Below are 16,926 nucleotides of genomic sequence, written 5' to 3'. Positions count from 1 at the left end.
GAAAATATTTATTAAGGTCCTTTGAAATGTGCTCTAGCACGTAGCGGGCCATTCACCAACACATGGCATTGTTGCAAATTGCCTTTAGCAGTCATATATATATCCTCCAGTGGATATCAGTAGCTATGGAGCAAACTAGCACTCTTTTTGCTGAGTAGGCTAGACAGGTAGTCATCTACTCCTCTTCACTCCTTGTGCACACAGCTGTGGGCATTGTTTCAAAATCTATGTTACAAAAATAAATTTCTTGCTTGACTGCAAGAACAGGTACGCAAACTAAGTGATGCAGGAATGCTGATATATTTACTTTTGAATATTCTATTTATACCGGGATTGTGTGTTCAAATTAATCTAATGTTAAATTTGTTGATGTTTTGATAAAAAAATACACTCCTTTGTAGAACTCTTTTAAATTTTCGGGAAAATATAAATAACAAGCTGTACTATATGTGGCTGAATTTTTTAATTGGAGTACGCAACACATGTATCAAACTGTTTGACCGATAATGTAAGCATGTTGTAAGACGAAACAGTTTTTAAACATGCTTGTTACCTCACGCTCTCAGATGTATTTTCTTAAAATTGTTTCAGTGACCATGGCAAAAGGAATTGGCAATGGCTTTCCACTAGCTGCAGTTGTCACAACACCTGAAATTGCCAAAGCTTTGGATGCAGCTAGCTTTTTCAACACATTTGGTGGCAACCCTGTAGCCACTGCCGTTGGGTCAGCTGTTATTGATGTCAGTTACCTAAGTGTCATTTTTTTCTGTGCTTCTGTTAAACCTTAACTTTCACATTTTTCTGGACATCTTAGGCAACTGATGTACGGCTAACCTAGGCCTCCTAGTTCACTACTTCGTATGAACAGACAGTTTTTTATTAACAGCAGCGATAAGAAATGGATACGTAGGTCCATCAATTTACTGCATTGAAAAATATTTTGGTGGAAGTGAGATGCAGTAGAATATTTTGTTTGAACTAAACAAGTCAATGCTGAGGTTCATAGGTGCTGACTGCTACTATTGATCTGCAACTTTCATAGATGGTGGCAGTGCAATGCTATTTGTTTTCAATCCAGCGATACACTTACAGTCAAACACTGATATAATGAAGTTATACTTGCAGCAGAAAAGTTCGTTATATTGTTAATTTTGTTAAATCGAGGTTTTGGTGTTTCAGCAGTAGAAAGCGCCATAGCTTCCTATTAAGACAGAATTTCAGGGGAAAATGGAGATTTGGAGTGATGAAAAAATCGTTGAACAGTGAATGTCCCTGAAGCCAATGTTTCGACAAGTATACTTGTCGAAATTAAAGTTACTTCCTTCAAATATATAATTGATTACAGTTACAAATTGCCATTAAATGGAGGAATTGCGGAATAAATAGACTGAGCTGACCTGGCTATTTCACTCTGCCCTCTGCTGCCATTCACACCTTGTTTATCATAACTAGTAATTGCTCTTCAATATTTTGTTCAGTCATCCTCTCCAATTTTTTAACACGAAAGTGATTTCCGTCACAGATATGACGTTGTAAAATATAAAGACTAACATACAGCAAAGAAAAAACTAGAAGCAAAAGTTCCGTCACTGGAAGTCGAACTTACAACCCCTCGATCCCCAGTGCACAGCGCGAAACAATTCCGCCACAGACGGCACGTTCTTCGCCATAGTAACGGCGTGCTATTTATACACACCATTTGCCGGTGGTGGTACTCGGAGATCGGTGGTACATCAGCGTGTTTTCGTTATCATTAGCGAGATGGTGCGAAGGGCTCGAAGGGCGTGCTTTAAAGGTCGTCGCCCCACACGTTGAGATGAGCGTGCGCCTCTACAGGGCATGGTTGCTCGTGCACGTGCGCTTCTCTTGTACGTCTTGTGCTCTCACCGCAAGTTTGCGTTGAAGTTACAGAGAGCACGAAGGTCACTCACTGCAGTGGCCACTTTTGCGAAAGGAGCGCGCTGCTCACAAACAAATAAGTTACAACTGTGACAGTTTGCGCTCATCCTGTGTATACTTGTGCGTTCATTTCGTGCATCCTCCTTTGTATTTGACCAGGGCGCTTTAACTGTCGAGCTGTGACAGTTGTTAGTTCGCGCTCATCCTGTGTATGTTCGTTCCGTGCGTCCTTTCTGCTTTAGCAGCACGTTACAAGTTTCAAGCTGCTTGCTGTTCTTCGTGTGACGTTACAACTTGTTGCTATAGCATTCATTCCTTCGCCCTCGGGGCGAAACAGTGCACAACGAATGCTCAACTACGTCTGTGAAGACACGTTTTACTTTCGTGTTATACCGATTCCTATGACAGAGGGATCAGCCATGTTTTTTAAAACATTGTACTAACACTGAAAACTCTCGATGTGTGTGCTGGAGAAAAGGGCAGTGTTATAATGTATATGAATACCTTACGCACAGGTATGTGGTTAGACCCACAATGCCTGTGTCTGGGTCTTTCATAAAGTGCAGCGCATTACAGTTGCTACAACTCTGACTCCCTCGAACAAGGTACTCCTGGTAGTGCTAACAAATGCATGAAGTGGTCCACCTATAGCAACGCCAGTTCACTTTCAGCCACCGTGTGGTGGAGTGTTAAGACGAGGAAACGGATACAGGGCAAGGTTTGGCCTTTCCAAACATTCCTAACCACAAGGCTGCTGGTGGCATGAGCGTGGGCATTCTAGTATAGTTCTCGCCCAATTTAAGTGCTGAGTGCTGTGTTGCCTGTTACACCTTGTCGTCAGTAATGTAACTGATTACATGCAATTGATTACTGAAAATAAGTAATTGAATTACAGTGTTACAGAGTAAAAAGTAATCAATTTATTACGAAACTTAAAGTGTAATTGATTACAACCAATTATTACATGTAATTCATTACATGCATACAAGTTTACCTCTAAGCATTGTGTGGAGCAACTTTGCAGAAAAATTTGCACCACTTCTTCATGTTGTTACACTATCTGTTACCACAGGTAATGATAAAAGAATGTGCTTGACATTATTTACACTGTCTATAGGTGATGTCATTTTCACCATTAAAATATTTGATGGAGGGAGCAGGTGCACACTTCACTCAGAGGACATCTATGCACACATTGTTTACACTGTAAGTGTTTACAATGACTGACTCATTTGTTTCATTGTCTTATTGACAGTGACTGGTTTCATTTGCTATTTTCCACTGCACGAAGTAATTATTTGTGAAGTTGTCTGAAAGAAATTCCACCAGTACTCGAACTAGCAAGTTTAGCGAGCTTTACTGAATCAGGTGCCCTCACACCTGTTCCCACACATACTACCTTTGTATTTTCACCCTGAACTTCTCGGTAATTATAAACATGATGTACAGCTGTTAAGCACTAGCTCTCTGCCTTATGTTCTAGTATACGATTCCTTTCTTTCCATGGCTGCCTGTAATGCCAATTGAGCTTGTCTTTCACCTTCAGGTTTTGGATGAAGATGGCTGCATGGAAAATAGCCGTGTGACTGGAACTCGACTACTGCATGCCTTGGAGTCACTGAGGAAAGAATATTCGGTGGTTGGTGATGTCAGAGGCAAGGGACTCATGATTGGTGTGGAACTTGTCGAGAGCAAGGTTAGTTCAGCTGCTTTTACAGCAAACAGGAACACAGATCATGTATCAGTGCTGTACAGCTGAGTATTACTTTCAGCTAAACTAGAAGATAAAAAAAGAGATGCTTTGTCACAACAAGGGAAGATATAACTAGTGGAGGTGAAGTCGTGAAATTCAAGTGAACACTCACTGTACCACGAAGTTTGTTTTAAAAAAAAAATTGCAAGGTGCCAAATGCAGTGCGTATATTTCAGACTAGACATAAAATCTACAGTCGTGGAAAACATCAACCCACCACAGTGGCTCAGTGACTATGGCATTTACTGCTGAGCACAAAGTTGCAGATTTGATTTGCAGTTGCAGTGCCTGCATTTAAGATGGAGGTGAAATGAAAAAACGTTCCCATATTAAGGCTTGGTTATTAACAACTGCTATGGTGAATATTGTTTTTTTTTATTTCTCGTAATGCTTGCAGCCAATAATTACCTTGTGCATGTACTTAGAATTAGTGATTTATTTCTTTTTATGCTCAAACACAATCTAGTCGACTTCAGAATAAATAAATATTTCATTACTCTGTAATTATTGTGGCTCTCTAGAATATGTACAAAGGAAGATCTTCATGGTAAAAGCAGCGCAAAACGATGGCAACATGAGAAGAAGAACGACACGAGAAGGACTGTCGTTCTTATCGTGTTTCCATATTTTTGCGCTGCTTTTACCATGGAGATTAACCAACTAGCCCAGTTTTTCACGCTATTTCAAAGGAAGATCCTACCACTTTAGCTTTCTTACAACGAAGCGTCTAGCATCCTATAATAAATTATTGGAAATTTCATGCATTCATGCACAGTCCATCATAATTCATGGCTGAAGGAGATATAGACACACTTCCAAATTCGACTACTTAATCAATTATGCAGTGCCATAAAGAAGCTGTATTTCCTGTATGCTTCCCTCAGCTCTTTGTGTGGGTGTTATCAAAGGTATTCTGTCCTGCAGGCACATAACATGCAAAGTAACTAGCAGCATTAACATAATGTTTTTTGGCTATTTATTGTGATTTTCTGGACCAACTGCCAGGTGTGCACATGCTGGATAATCTGCATCACACATGCATCTGACAGGAGCAGAATGGCATAGCGGCCATGCATAAGTGGCAGGTTGGCATGGTAATGCTAATGCTGATCCAGTGCCTCCTTTTCTGATGGTGCATATGAGAGAGAGAAAGAGAGAAAAACTTATATTTTCAAAACCTCACCCTAGAGCTTGGACCCAAGTCTGGGTCCAAGCTCTAGGGTGAGGTTTCACAGACCTTCCCTAAGGTGGTTAGTATATGGTTAAGGAGAGTTGCCCACAAGGAGCTTGTTCTGCGCAGGTTTGCAACCCAGGCCTCCCATGTAAGTATGTTGGAGCGGAGTGAATGGCACTAAGGTGTATTGGCTCTGGGGCAGTGCCAGTATGTGTGGGATAGAGTCGGTATGGAACCGCACACTTGGCAGTGACGTGTACTTGGGGCTTGTTGTATTTTGTGTAGTGTAAAGTAATTCCATAGAGAGTGCGTTTTTGCTTGCCTCAAGAGCGCGGTTTCTTTTCTCGAAAAAATATCGGGTGGTCTAGGAAGCTCTCTTCATGCTATTTTCGGAGGAGACAATCATAGGGAGCATCACATGACAAATGAGAAAAAGGAACCAAGGACTCTCGTGGAGAGCACTCGTTCACGTAGACGTCCTTAAAAATGCCACAAAGGCACACAGAGCTGCATAACATTTCATGTTGATATATACAGCGTGTATATTTTAGTACCAGTGCAAGGTCACTAAGTGGTACTAAGAAAGGAACGCACAACACAAGCGCCAACTAAATACTGAAAGTTTATTGTTATAAGCTACGTATATAAAGGAAATGAGCAACCATGCACAAACCAACTTAACATTCTGCCGATGCCCTCAAGGCTCAAAGATAAAAAGCTAGCTAACACGAAGACTAAAGATTAATCGAAATACTCATAGAATAAATTTGTTTGTTTGCTATCTAATGATATTGATGCCTCACTTTATGCACTTGACTCCACCTTTTTGATCCTCGTATGTGATGCGAGCTGCTTCATCATTCCTCCAAAATATGTGTGCAGAATCAAAGATTAACTTACTCTTATACATGAAACAATGCGATGCCAAATGTGACTGACAGTGATAAACAGTGCTTTGTTAGCAGTCGCCTTGTGCAAACCAGACATTTATTTCTGTTAAAATTGATTAGATAATTGGTGTAATTACCCAAATAAATATTTGTATGATTGCACAAGTGCATATATCTTAAATCATGCTTCACACTAAAGAGCACAGCATTTAGCAGGTTGCAGCTCGCTGTTTTTTCCTAGTTATTGTTTCCATGTTTGAAAGTTGTGCCACAAAATGCAAACATCCATGTGAAGCAAGTGTGAGCTGCGCACCTTGCATTCACAATAGCAGTGCTCTTTAAAGAGGCTTTAAACTAGCTCTACTCAGTGGCTTACTTAGTGGCCACAAGCAAGTATATTGTGATGGTGTAGCTGTTGGCTGCTGCTATGAGCAGCAGCATGATGCTGTGTGCTAGATCAGTGCATAACAAACTAGGGTGGTAATGAGGAGCACAAGTGAAGGCAAGCAAAATAATAATAATAATAATAATAATAATAATAACAACATTTATTGATAGTTGGTGTTAAACCGAAACCTTGTCACTTTTATTTGGTCATCAAGTAGTGCTACTTCTTTAAAACCACTTGAGAGCATTGCTGTCATCTGTAAGGGTTTGCATTCAGACGTATTTTTGGTTGAATTTCACTGCAAAATTTTGAAACATAAAAAGTCACTAGGAAAAATGTAGCGCTCAAAACTTCAAACTAATGTTTTCAAATACAACACACAATTTTACATTTGAGCATATGCAGTTATGCAAGCCTTTACTAACTTAGGTAGTTAATACAAAATTAATAGCTTGTCAACCATACAACTGCCTGTAGATGTATGCAAATACCCTCATTTTCCCTCACAAAGTGGAAGATTGGGCCAGTTGGTGATTCATGATTGAAGTATACTGCGTGGTGTACAACACGGACGACAAGAAGACGGGGACAAGCACTTGTCCCCGTCTTCTTGTTGTCCATGTTGTACACCACACAGTATACTTCGATCCCTCACAGTCTTGCACGTCTAGGCCACGTGAGTTTTAAGCAAAGCATCTTTTCACTGCAGTTGCTTTTGGAGTATGTACTCGTCATTGAGAGAGAACACCCACTTAAATGCTAATTTTCTGTCTGGATTGTCTTTTTTTGTCATTGCAAGTGCCCATGTATTGTTTTTCTAAAAATTCCATGAAAAACTTACCTTTTCTATTGACTGTGTTAGAGCATGAGCAACAGTTATGTCACGTACTATATTTATTACATTACTTCTTGCAATACAGGTTGCTCTCAACCATTGAAGCACTGGCAGGAAGAGACAATATCATATTTATAAATACATAGGCATTAGGTGCATTTCAAGAATGGTGGCATCATTTTGTGGTCAGGTCTCAGTGCTCTAATTCTGTAGGTTTCTAGTAATTATAGAAATATGGAGGAAAATGTATTCTCTTTGCTTTGCAGGAAACAAAAGTGCCCCTCGCAGCAGTCAAAGTGAATGCCGTCCTTGAGGATTGCCGTGAAATGGGCCTTCTTATTGGCAAGGGTGGTCAGCATGGGCATGTAAGTAGGGCAGCCTGACAGCTTTTGCATAGTGTTCATTTATTTTGTGGTTACTTTAGCACGTTCTTGCACACCCTTAACAATCACCATGACACTTTCAAATATTAAAGGGGCCCTGCAACACTTTTTCAACATGGTCAGAAAACACTGCCGATCGGTAGTCGAGGCTCCTAAGAACATGAGAGCCAAACAATATAGCGCAGCGCACAGCCTGGAATTTACAATTAATTCTCAAAGGCAGCTCTAGAAATTGTTCCCTCTTGATGCCATATATCAAAATTCACGGCCATTGGCTGATTTGAGCATCGCGGACTGCGTAGTTACTGTGGCCGCCCCGGGAGGCCGCCATGTACCTGTGTGCGCGCTCGCTACCATACTGAAAGTAAGCCGCACGTTCGAAGAAAAGAAAAACAAAAAGAAAAAGTGCTCGAGGTCATGACGTGCGAGTGACATAACTTCTTCCCCCCTGTGCCATCCCTCCCTGCTTAGCTATTAGCGCGTTCGTCAGGACGAGAGAAGAGAGAAAGCAATTACAGCGTGCAACAAATCTTTGTAATTCTGCTTGTACTTGACGGATTCTAAAAATTTTTGCGGTGGTCGATTCGTGAGGCAATAAACTCCTTTACTGAAGCCATTTGATGGCTACTTGGGAAATTGTTGCAGGGCCCCTTTAAATTTCTTGATGCATACACACAGTTCTGTGATGTTGTCCAGGTCTGTATTGTAGAATCCCTGTCCATAGCTCTTGTCAGGTATTGCATGTACTGCCTGCATTGCCTGATATTTTGTGTCTAAGCTTTCTCCTTCATTCTCAAAGGTGAGGCTCTTTGGCTGCTTCTAACAAAACAGTTTTTGCCTATGTGCTTACACTATAAGTTATGTCCCCTTATTTTCTGATGCTCCATGCAAGCCTGCCTCCTTTGGTGTCAACAGAGCTACTGTAAATGTCTCTCCTTCTGAGCATCAGATACTACTATGTATTGGCATTGATGGGTTCAGTGCACACACCACAAGTGAATGATTGGCATTAACTAAGCTGACCCGCTACCTACTGGATGTTGCCATTGTCTTCACTTTTCTTTATGTGTCTTATACCCCTGTCACACGGCCACCACCAAACTCCGTTTATCTCCGTTCCACATTGAACTCCTTAATAAAGCTTAACCAGAATGGAGTTGTGGCCGTGCTACACGGCTCAGTGCAAGCTTTCGACGGTTGCCGCATGGGGCAGAAACAGCACTGCTGCGCTCGTCGAAGCGTCCAATTTTTTGCCTGTGCAGTCGCCTTTAAAGCAACAAAAACGTGTTTTTGTGTGTTGATGAAGTGCTCGGAATCACCATTGCTGTCACAGTGCTTGTGCATGCGCCTCACACGTGCAGAAACAAATATGGTGCAACGCTTCACAGCATAGAGTCAGTATATTAACTCCATGCTTCACAGCGGCGGCTTGGCAAGTCGTTGGTGTGGAGAGTGGAAATGCTGATGTCCGAAAAAATACAACTAAAACTTACACTATTGGGTGTGAAATGCTACGCAAAAAAGAGCATAGTTTTTAAAATTATAATTAAGCTCATTAGGACAATTTTGCTAGTGCGGTTTTCAGCGTAGCAGTAGCTGGCTGGGAATGAGAGTACTCCATCAAGCCGAAATGGTCATTACCGAACTCCCTCCACCAAAAGCTCCATTTAACTTCCTCAGCGAAATGGTGACTGTGTGACATGAACCCCATCTCCCTCGAGGAAAAGACGAGGGAGTTAAACGGAGTTCACGGGTGCCCGTGTGACAGGGGTATTACATTTATCAGTGCGACAGGCAGTAAAGCACTTAACAACAAGAACACTCATCCACAGGCACCTCTTTTGGCAGACTTATTCACCACTTTCTTAGAACAAGTGGTGAACTCTTTTAAGAGTGTTGTTCTTAGAACAACACTCTTTTAAGTCGTACAGTTGGGCTGTGTGGCCCAACTGTACGACCTCGGCAGAAGACAATGATGTGCACCACCTGTTGTGTACTTGCTAGGCTTGTGCGAATAGTAAATTTTAGGTCCGAAGCGAATTCGAAGCGAATAGTGATTTGGTCGAAGCAAATTCGAATAGTTTATATCACATATTATAAAGAAAAATGAGCATATCTGTCATGACCCAACTAAGCAGCGCAATATTTTTGAAGTTGAAACAAGGCATATGCATATGTCATTCTTTTTGGTTCAAAGGGAAGTGGAAGCAACTTTGAGTAGTAGCAGGATTTGACTTTCAGTAGAACGCAAGTGATAACCTATAAAATATGTTACGTTTTAAAATTTACTATACTTATAGCATATAAGCCGGTATAACAAGATTTTATAATTAAAAAATGCTGAATCGATGTGAGGGTAATACAGTAAAACCTCATTAATTCGAACTCTGTTATTTCGAAATCCTGCATAATTAGAAGGATTTCTGCAGCCCCGTATTTTTCAATCTAAATTTGAGTGGATAATTTGAAGCGGCGGTCAGTACCAGCCCAGTTAATTCGAAAACTTTGGGTGCCATGTGCCAATTCCCGATCCCGAATTAGCCGCACATCCGCAGAAACGATGGCCCTTAGGAGCCACAAGGCAATGCAATGTAGCGATACTAATGGGTTACAAGTGAAGCATCCCAGCCTTGCTGCTGCCAGCGCAAGAAAAAAAAGGGGGGGGGGCCCCTCGTGGTCAGCTGAAATATGCGCCTGTGGAAAAGACGTGCTTCACTGCAACACAGCGGTGCCACGCGGGCAGCATGACGCATGCTTCTCTCAACGTCAGCGCGTCATGATTTACCCATTCTTTCTGGAAAAATAGATACATTAATAAAAGGCGGTCTGACGGAATTCGCAATGTATGCAAACCTCTGATTGGCGGTTGCTCCGGCAATTTGCGCACTTGTACTGTTGGCGGAGTACTTGCCTGCAACGCCTACTTCGAAAACTCAGTTCAAAAACTTCAATGATCATCTTTTCCACCCAGAAAACATGGCGAATTCCGTCACACTGGTCCTTATTAAATTATTTATTTTAACAGAAAGAATGGGCGAATGGTCGCATCATGACGCGCTGACGCTGCGAGGAGCAGGTGGCACGCTGCCTGCGTGTCACCACTGTGTTGCAGCGAAGCATGTCTTTTTTTCCGCAAGTGCGCATTACAGTTGACCACGAGACCGTTTTTTTTTTTTCCTTTTTTTTCTTGCGCTGGCAGCATCGAGGCCCACCGTTTCTCCAGTTTAGCGGCAAAATTGGGGCCAGGTATTGCTGGAAAACATAACCGTTGTAGCCGCAAACTAGCAAGCACAGCAAGCGACCACCTCTGATCACTTCCAGTAATTCAAAGTTCCTTGCATCCCGCTTTTGTATGTTTAGTTCATTCGAAAACCCGCTTAATTAGATTTTTCACAGCACCAGTGACTGGATTAACGAGGTTTTACTGTATGTTCATTTAACCTTGAAGTGGGGCTTCGCCGCAGTGCGGATTTCTTCTGGAAAGGTGTATTCACGGTATAGCACACCTCCACCGCAGTGAAACCACCTTTACAGGGGATTACATGCGGTTTATGTATGTCTATTCGTTCATTTCGAATACTTCGAAATTTCCTAGAATTTAAATTCGTTTCGAAGCGAATTCGAATACTGTAATATTCGTTCAAATATTCGAAGTGCTGGAATATTCGCACAAGCCTAGTACTTGCACAGGCACAAGACACATCTATGAGCTATTTCACACTCTGGCCTCCACATTGACTGCTGGCATGACGACATACGCTGTTCAAGTCATCTGCATTACAGAGCACTACTAGACCTCTTGTATACTGCAGGTCATTCACATTTATAGGTTTTTGCTTTCTTACTATGCACATGCGCACACACACACACGCGCGCGCACGCATGCACACACACACAGGCACACACACACAGACACACACACACACACACACCAATACAAGGGGCATTCAAATGAAAAGGTACGAAACGACACTGTGGGCATATATGAAGACTTTATTGAAAGTTTACACCATAGGCCTCGGCACAAATGAAAAGTTACGAAACGACACTGTGGGCATATATGAAGACTTTATTTTGAAAGTGTACACCATAGGCCTTGGCACAACGATCCCATTGATGAACGAGCTGATGGAATCCTTGATCCCAGTATTCCTGTGGCCGTGACGGGACCCAGTCTTTCACAGCATCCTCGAGTTTGTCGTCCGAGTTGAAGCACTTCCCTTTGAGATGTTTTTTCAGTGGACCAAGCACATGGAAATCGCAGGGTGACATGTCCGGGCTGTTGGGCGGATGGTCAAGCTGCTCCCACTTGAACTTGGCCAGCTCCGCGCGTGTGACGCTGGAGGCGTATGGATGTGCGTTATCATGAAGCATATAGCGCTTTCCATTGGGCGAGCAGGAGCAAGGGGAACGAGCAGCCAGAGCAGCACACGGGGGCAGCGGGGACGCGTGCTCTCGTCCCCTGAAATGGAACAATCACGCTGCTCCGAGAGCAGAGCAAAGAGAGGCCGCGCATGATGTCAGGCGTCATGTGACCAAACTTTTCCTGCGCCCTCGCGCACCTTCGCGGACATGTTTAGACATGGCGCACGCTTGCACTGTCCGCGCGCTGTCCTCCCCGGGCATAAAACCAGAAGCGACGTGTGAAAGGTCATGTGACTTCCTCCGCGCTCTCTTTACTCCGCCGCTGGCGGCGGAGCACCAGGAACTGCTCTCGGCTGCCCCTGGCGCCGAAAAAGTGCTCCTCCTCGACCAATGAAACACAATGCCCCCGCTCCTGCCCGACCACTGGAAGGCGCCACAACTCGCGAGAGCACTTTGAGCGCAGTTAGAAGTGCTCCTGTTCGCCCAATGGAAAGCGCTAATAATCACATCCTCTGTGAGCAGCCCCAGTCCTTTGCTCTTGATGGACCTGCGTAGGCTTCACAGTGTCTCACACCAGCGATGAATGGTGGCCGGTTTAGCACCTTCTGCTGTGAGAAATCGGATAACGCCTTGCTGCTCCTCAATCGTTGAATTTTGTAATGTGAACGTCATCCTGTCCTCACACGCACAGCTGCGTCAATTGGACGGCACTTTTTATAAGAGCCTCTGCTCTCTCCTGCACATGTGGGCGCCTTCGCATGCTCCGATCCACGACAGAGACTCCAGTTGCATCCCTAGATGTCTAGCTATGTTCTCCCATAGCGGCATAGGCATCTGTGTTAATTGTTACGTTGTTACAGCGTTTCGTACCTTTTCACCTGAACGCCCCTCGTTTACACGTGTATATATATATATATATGTATATATATATATCAAAAGAAAGTTCTAAAGGTCCGGTGCACATGTAGTTGAAGAAATGAAGGAGCACACTTACGAAAATTGCATATTTTTACTTATTTACATTTCGGCCGTGGCATGGCCTTCGTCACCGTGGTAAATGAGTAAAAATATGCAATTTTCGTAAGTGTGCTCCTTCATTTCTTCAACTATATATATATATATATATATATATATATATATATATATATATATATATATATATATATATAGGGGGGGCACTTGCTCGGTCATTGGCGCTTATTTCAGATCTCCCGAAAAAAAAAAAAAATATATATATATATACACACACACGTGTGTGTCTACACACACACACACCCACCCCAAAATGCCAAGCAAGTGCCCCCCTCCCTTTTTCGGCAGATCTGAAATAAGCGCCAATGACCGAGCAAGCGCCCCCCCCTCCCCCTCCTCCCCTGCGGCCACTTTTTTTTTCAAGACGAGCATCGCTTGTGTAAAAAGAACCACAAGAATGAGTACACTGAATGCGTATCTAATGTTGTTTATGAAGTTCCATTGTCATATAGCCAGTCGTATATTGGTCAAACCGGTCACTGCTTCAATGGTGGCACTTGCGTCACTTGCAAGCCAGGCCCTCCGGTGTCGGCGATGTACCACCAGAAGACCGCAGGTCACTGCAGGCAGAGTGCACGGACTTAACTCTTGCGTCCGACTCTGAGTAGTCGTTTGACGAGTTTGACAGTGGCGAGGGCGAATAAAAACAGTAAATAAAGTATTTCATTAGAAACATGGATGGGCATTTTTTATTTTTATCGGCTCTCCCGTTGCCGTCTTGAATTTCGGTCCGGGACCGAGCAAGCGCCACCACACACACACACACACAGATATATATATATATATATATATATATATATATATATATATATATATATATATATATATATATATATATATATATATAATATAGTGAGAGGGGGGAGAGAGAGCAAGATTCCGCTGCATTATAGAACTATAATTGGTGATTCATGCTCATGTGTCTGCTTTTGATGCAGGTGTTGAGGATCAAGCCTCCCATGTGCATCACTGAGGCTGATGTGGACTTCACAGCGGCAGCGCTGAGGACAGCCATTGCTCGTGTTGAGCAGCAATGACATTCTTTGTCAATCAAATTGCTTTTGTTCTGTGGTTACATCATGTAAAAAGAACATTGCCTTATATCATACTATCAGCACAACTTAAGCATGAATGAGTAGAAGTAGTTACGCAAATGTGTTGCTCCCTTCAAAAGCTCGTTTGCATTGGTAACAGCAGACACTTTTTCAGCATGGTCAGAAAACACTGCCGATCAGTAGTCGAGGCTCCCGGGAACACGTGACCCAAACATTATAGCGCAGCAAGCGGCCTGGAATTTATAATAAATTCTCAAAGTCAGCTAAAAATTGCTTGTTCTTCTCTAGACAAATGATGCTATTTACTCAAAATCACTGCATCGTTGACTCAAGTTCCACGCGATTGGCTGATTTGAACATGGCCGCGAAAAGCCGCCACTTGCCCGCGCGATCGCACTGAAAGTACGTCGTGCGTTTGAAGAAGAAAAAAAGTGCTCAAGGTCACGAGGCGCACATGACGTACCTTCTTCCACTGTGCCATCCCTCCCTGCTTAGCTTCAAGCGCTTTCGTTGGGACAAGAAAAGAGAGAAAGCAATTAAAGCGTGCGACAAATCTTTGTAACTCCGCTCGTACTGGATGGATTCTTAAAAGTTTTGCGGCGGTCGAATCATGAGGGAATAAGCTCCTTTAATGAAGCCATTCCATGGCTACTTGTAAAAGTGTTGCAGGGCCCTTTAAATAATTGAATAAAATTTCTCCTTGGTCCCTTAAAGAACTGTCTAAAATTCCTCCCACTGTACACTATTCCAAAGTTGGCTACTGTGCTATAAAATGATGTAAGGCTTCAGGTCTAAGATAATGAATGCATTAAAATTCAGAGAGATGGGAAGTGCTAAATTGACACTGGAGAGATTTATGTGCATACCAATAAAGCACAGGTAAAACAAAGCTCTTCTTTGGCTATGTAGTATTAACAACTTTAATGAGGTTGAATTGTTCATTTGAAGGGGTCTTGCAACACATTTTCCAAGTTTCAACATGTACGAGGTATGACACAGCTGTCTCGTAAATCTTCACCTACAAGAACTTTTCCGAAGTGTTTCATACCAACATAATTATGAATGCAATGTGTTGCCCTTTGGTATCTTCAAAGTTTTCTATGTGTATCATTACAATTCACAAATAAATTGTACATGTTCTTGGTTTTTTTTTTATAAAGTTGTTAAACATCATGTGGCTGGGTTTAGGTATTGAGCTCACCATGCTTGCTTGCTTGGTTAGCTTTTTACCTGCACTGTCTTTTATTTAGTTTAGTGTACCTCACCTATCACTTTCAACACTGTTGAACATTGCTTTAGTTTTCTGCATATTGATTTTTGGACCCACCATTCTGCTTTGCCTGTCCAATTCAATATTCATGCTTTGCAATTTGTCCTCCGAGTTACTCAACAAGGCAATATTATCAGCATATCGCAAGTTACTAAGGTATTCTTCCCTGACTCTTATTCCCACCCGTTCCCAATCCGGGGCTGTGAAAACCTCCTGTAAAGATGCGGTGAATAGCATTGGAGCTGTCGTATCTCTTTGCCTTACACCCTTCTTTATCGGGATTTTATTGCTTTATGGAGGGCTACGGTGGCTGTGGAGCCGCGAACAATCTAAGTATTTTTATGTACGGTTGCTCTACACCCTGATTCTGTAATGCCTGCATGACTGTTGAGGTTTCAACTGAATGAAATGCTATCTATGAAGGCTATATACTGGGCGTTTCAAGAAAGTGTCAAAAATCCTCAAAATTAGGAGAAATAGAATATTTGCTCACTACCCTCATAATTACCTTTTCTGTGGTGGTAGGCATCTCAAAGTGGCAATGAGCTCTTCGCATGAAGAACTCCAATTCTCCCATTTGACCCGACCATCTTCTGGATGTACGCAACTACAAGATTTCCTGTTTAGTAAATAAAATAACACAAACACGCCTCTGCCCCGTACTATTTTCACGTGACACACGGCATGCAAGCATCGGTAATCCTAACATTCCTTTGTGTTTCAGTGTGTACGATGAAAGACTAATCCAATTTTCTGGTGCTAAGCTGTGGAACAATTTGCCTCTTGAAATAAACCTCGCAAGAAGTTTTGACACTGCCTGCAAACAATACTTAGTTTCTAATCAGACATTTTCTTGAGTTTTTATTTATTCTTAAAAATTTTTTCATGTATATTTAGTGTGTTCATAGTAATTATGAGTTCGTTGTTTTTTAGTATGGTTCTCTGAATCTGTATACTACTTTTAGATGCGAAGTATCTTAAAGGGGCCCTGCAACACCTTTCTTAGTTATATTGGAATAGTCTCATTATTGACGTATGACTCTTCACGAGTCATATGCCGCAAAAATTTTTCGAATCCGTCAAGTCTAAGTGGTGTTACCAAATTATAGAGATCACGTTCCGCAGCTTTCTCCCTCAACTCAACGCAGCGAGCGCGCGGAGAGCTAGGCAGCGAGTCGAGGGAGGGAGCGCAGACGAGCGAGGCTCCGCCCAAGAGCGCCGGCGGAAATTTTTTCTTCATTTTTTTCTCTCTGACGTCTGGGCGCAACCACGTGGTCTGTGCCGCCACTTCCGGTCGGCTTGCGTCGTTCTCGTCGAGCGGAGCCGTATCGCGCGTGCTTGAAAACTGCGCGTCGGTTTGGTAATGTTAGGTGTGCACCTCGAACGCCGTAGTGTTTTCATCGCTTTGCCAACCATGGAAGCAAACCTGCGCGCTCGTTTGGAAAGAATGACAGCTGAGATCGGTTTCGGCCCATACTCCGATACACCGCCTCGTAAGACGGCACTGGCAGACGACCCCGAAGCGCCGCCATTACCGGACGCCAGCATTGTTATCGGAGACATGCTGCACGGCTGCCTCGGTCGGTCGTGAGAACGTGCCGACGATGCAGTTCCCAGCTGACGAGGCAACACTCGAACGGCTGCCACTCTCAACAGCAACCGGCGATGGTCAAAAGCACAGAAATATTCACGTTTTCGGCACTGCGCATGGCGAAGAAAACGGAACCACGCAACTACGAACAGACGAGCTGTCGGTGAGACCGGAAGTGCTAATATTAATGTTTGTTCGGTGTTTTTAACGCGATAACATAATATAAACATACATATTATCTACTTATTGAACTCAAAATTAACAACGAAAGTAATAATGAGGGTGTTATCG

At 42.8% G+C, this 16,926-nt stretch overlaps 1 protein-coding gene across 2 annotated transcripts in view; it reads left to right on the top strand.

Annotated features, from left to right (window-relative positions):
* The window catches only part of LOC119404549 (alanine--glyoxylate aminotransferase 2, mitochondrial), a 52,342-nt gene extending 38,574 nt beyond the window's left edge, over positions 1-13,768 (top strand). For both annotated transcript variants that reach the window (XM_037671095.2, XM_037671103.2), the window contains 4 exons: positions 592-740; positions 3,446-3,595; positions 7,206-7,304; positions 13,658-13,768. In XM_037671095.2, coding sequence (XP_037527023.1) covers positions 592-740; positions 3,446-3,595; positions 7,206-7,304; positions 13,658-13,756 — 497 coding nt within the window. In that variant the 3' untranslated portion in view covers positions 13,757-13,768. The remainder of the gene's footprint in view (positions 1-591; positions 741-3,445; positions 3,596-7,205; positions 7,305-13,657) is intronic.
* The last annotated feature ends 3,158 nt before the right edge of the window (positions 13,769-16,926 follow it).

This window comes from Rhipicephalus sanguineus, chromosome 1 (genome assembly GCF_013339695.2).
Source record: "Rhipicephalus sanguineus isolate Rsan-2018 chromosome 1, BIME_Rsan_1.4, whole genome shotgun sequence".
Taxonomy (NCBI): Eukaryota; Metazoa; Arthropoda; class Arachnida; order Ixodida; family Ixodidae; genus Rhipicephalus; species Rhipicephalus sanguineus.
Note: the sequence above shows the minus strand (reverse complement) of the source record. Positions and strands in the feature narration are given on the sequence as shown.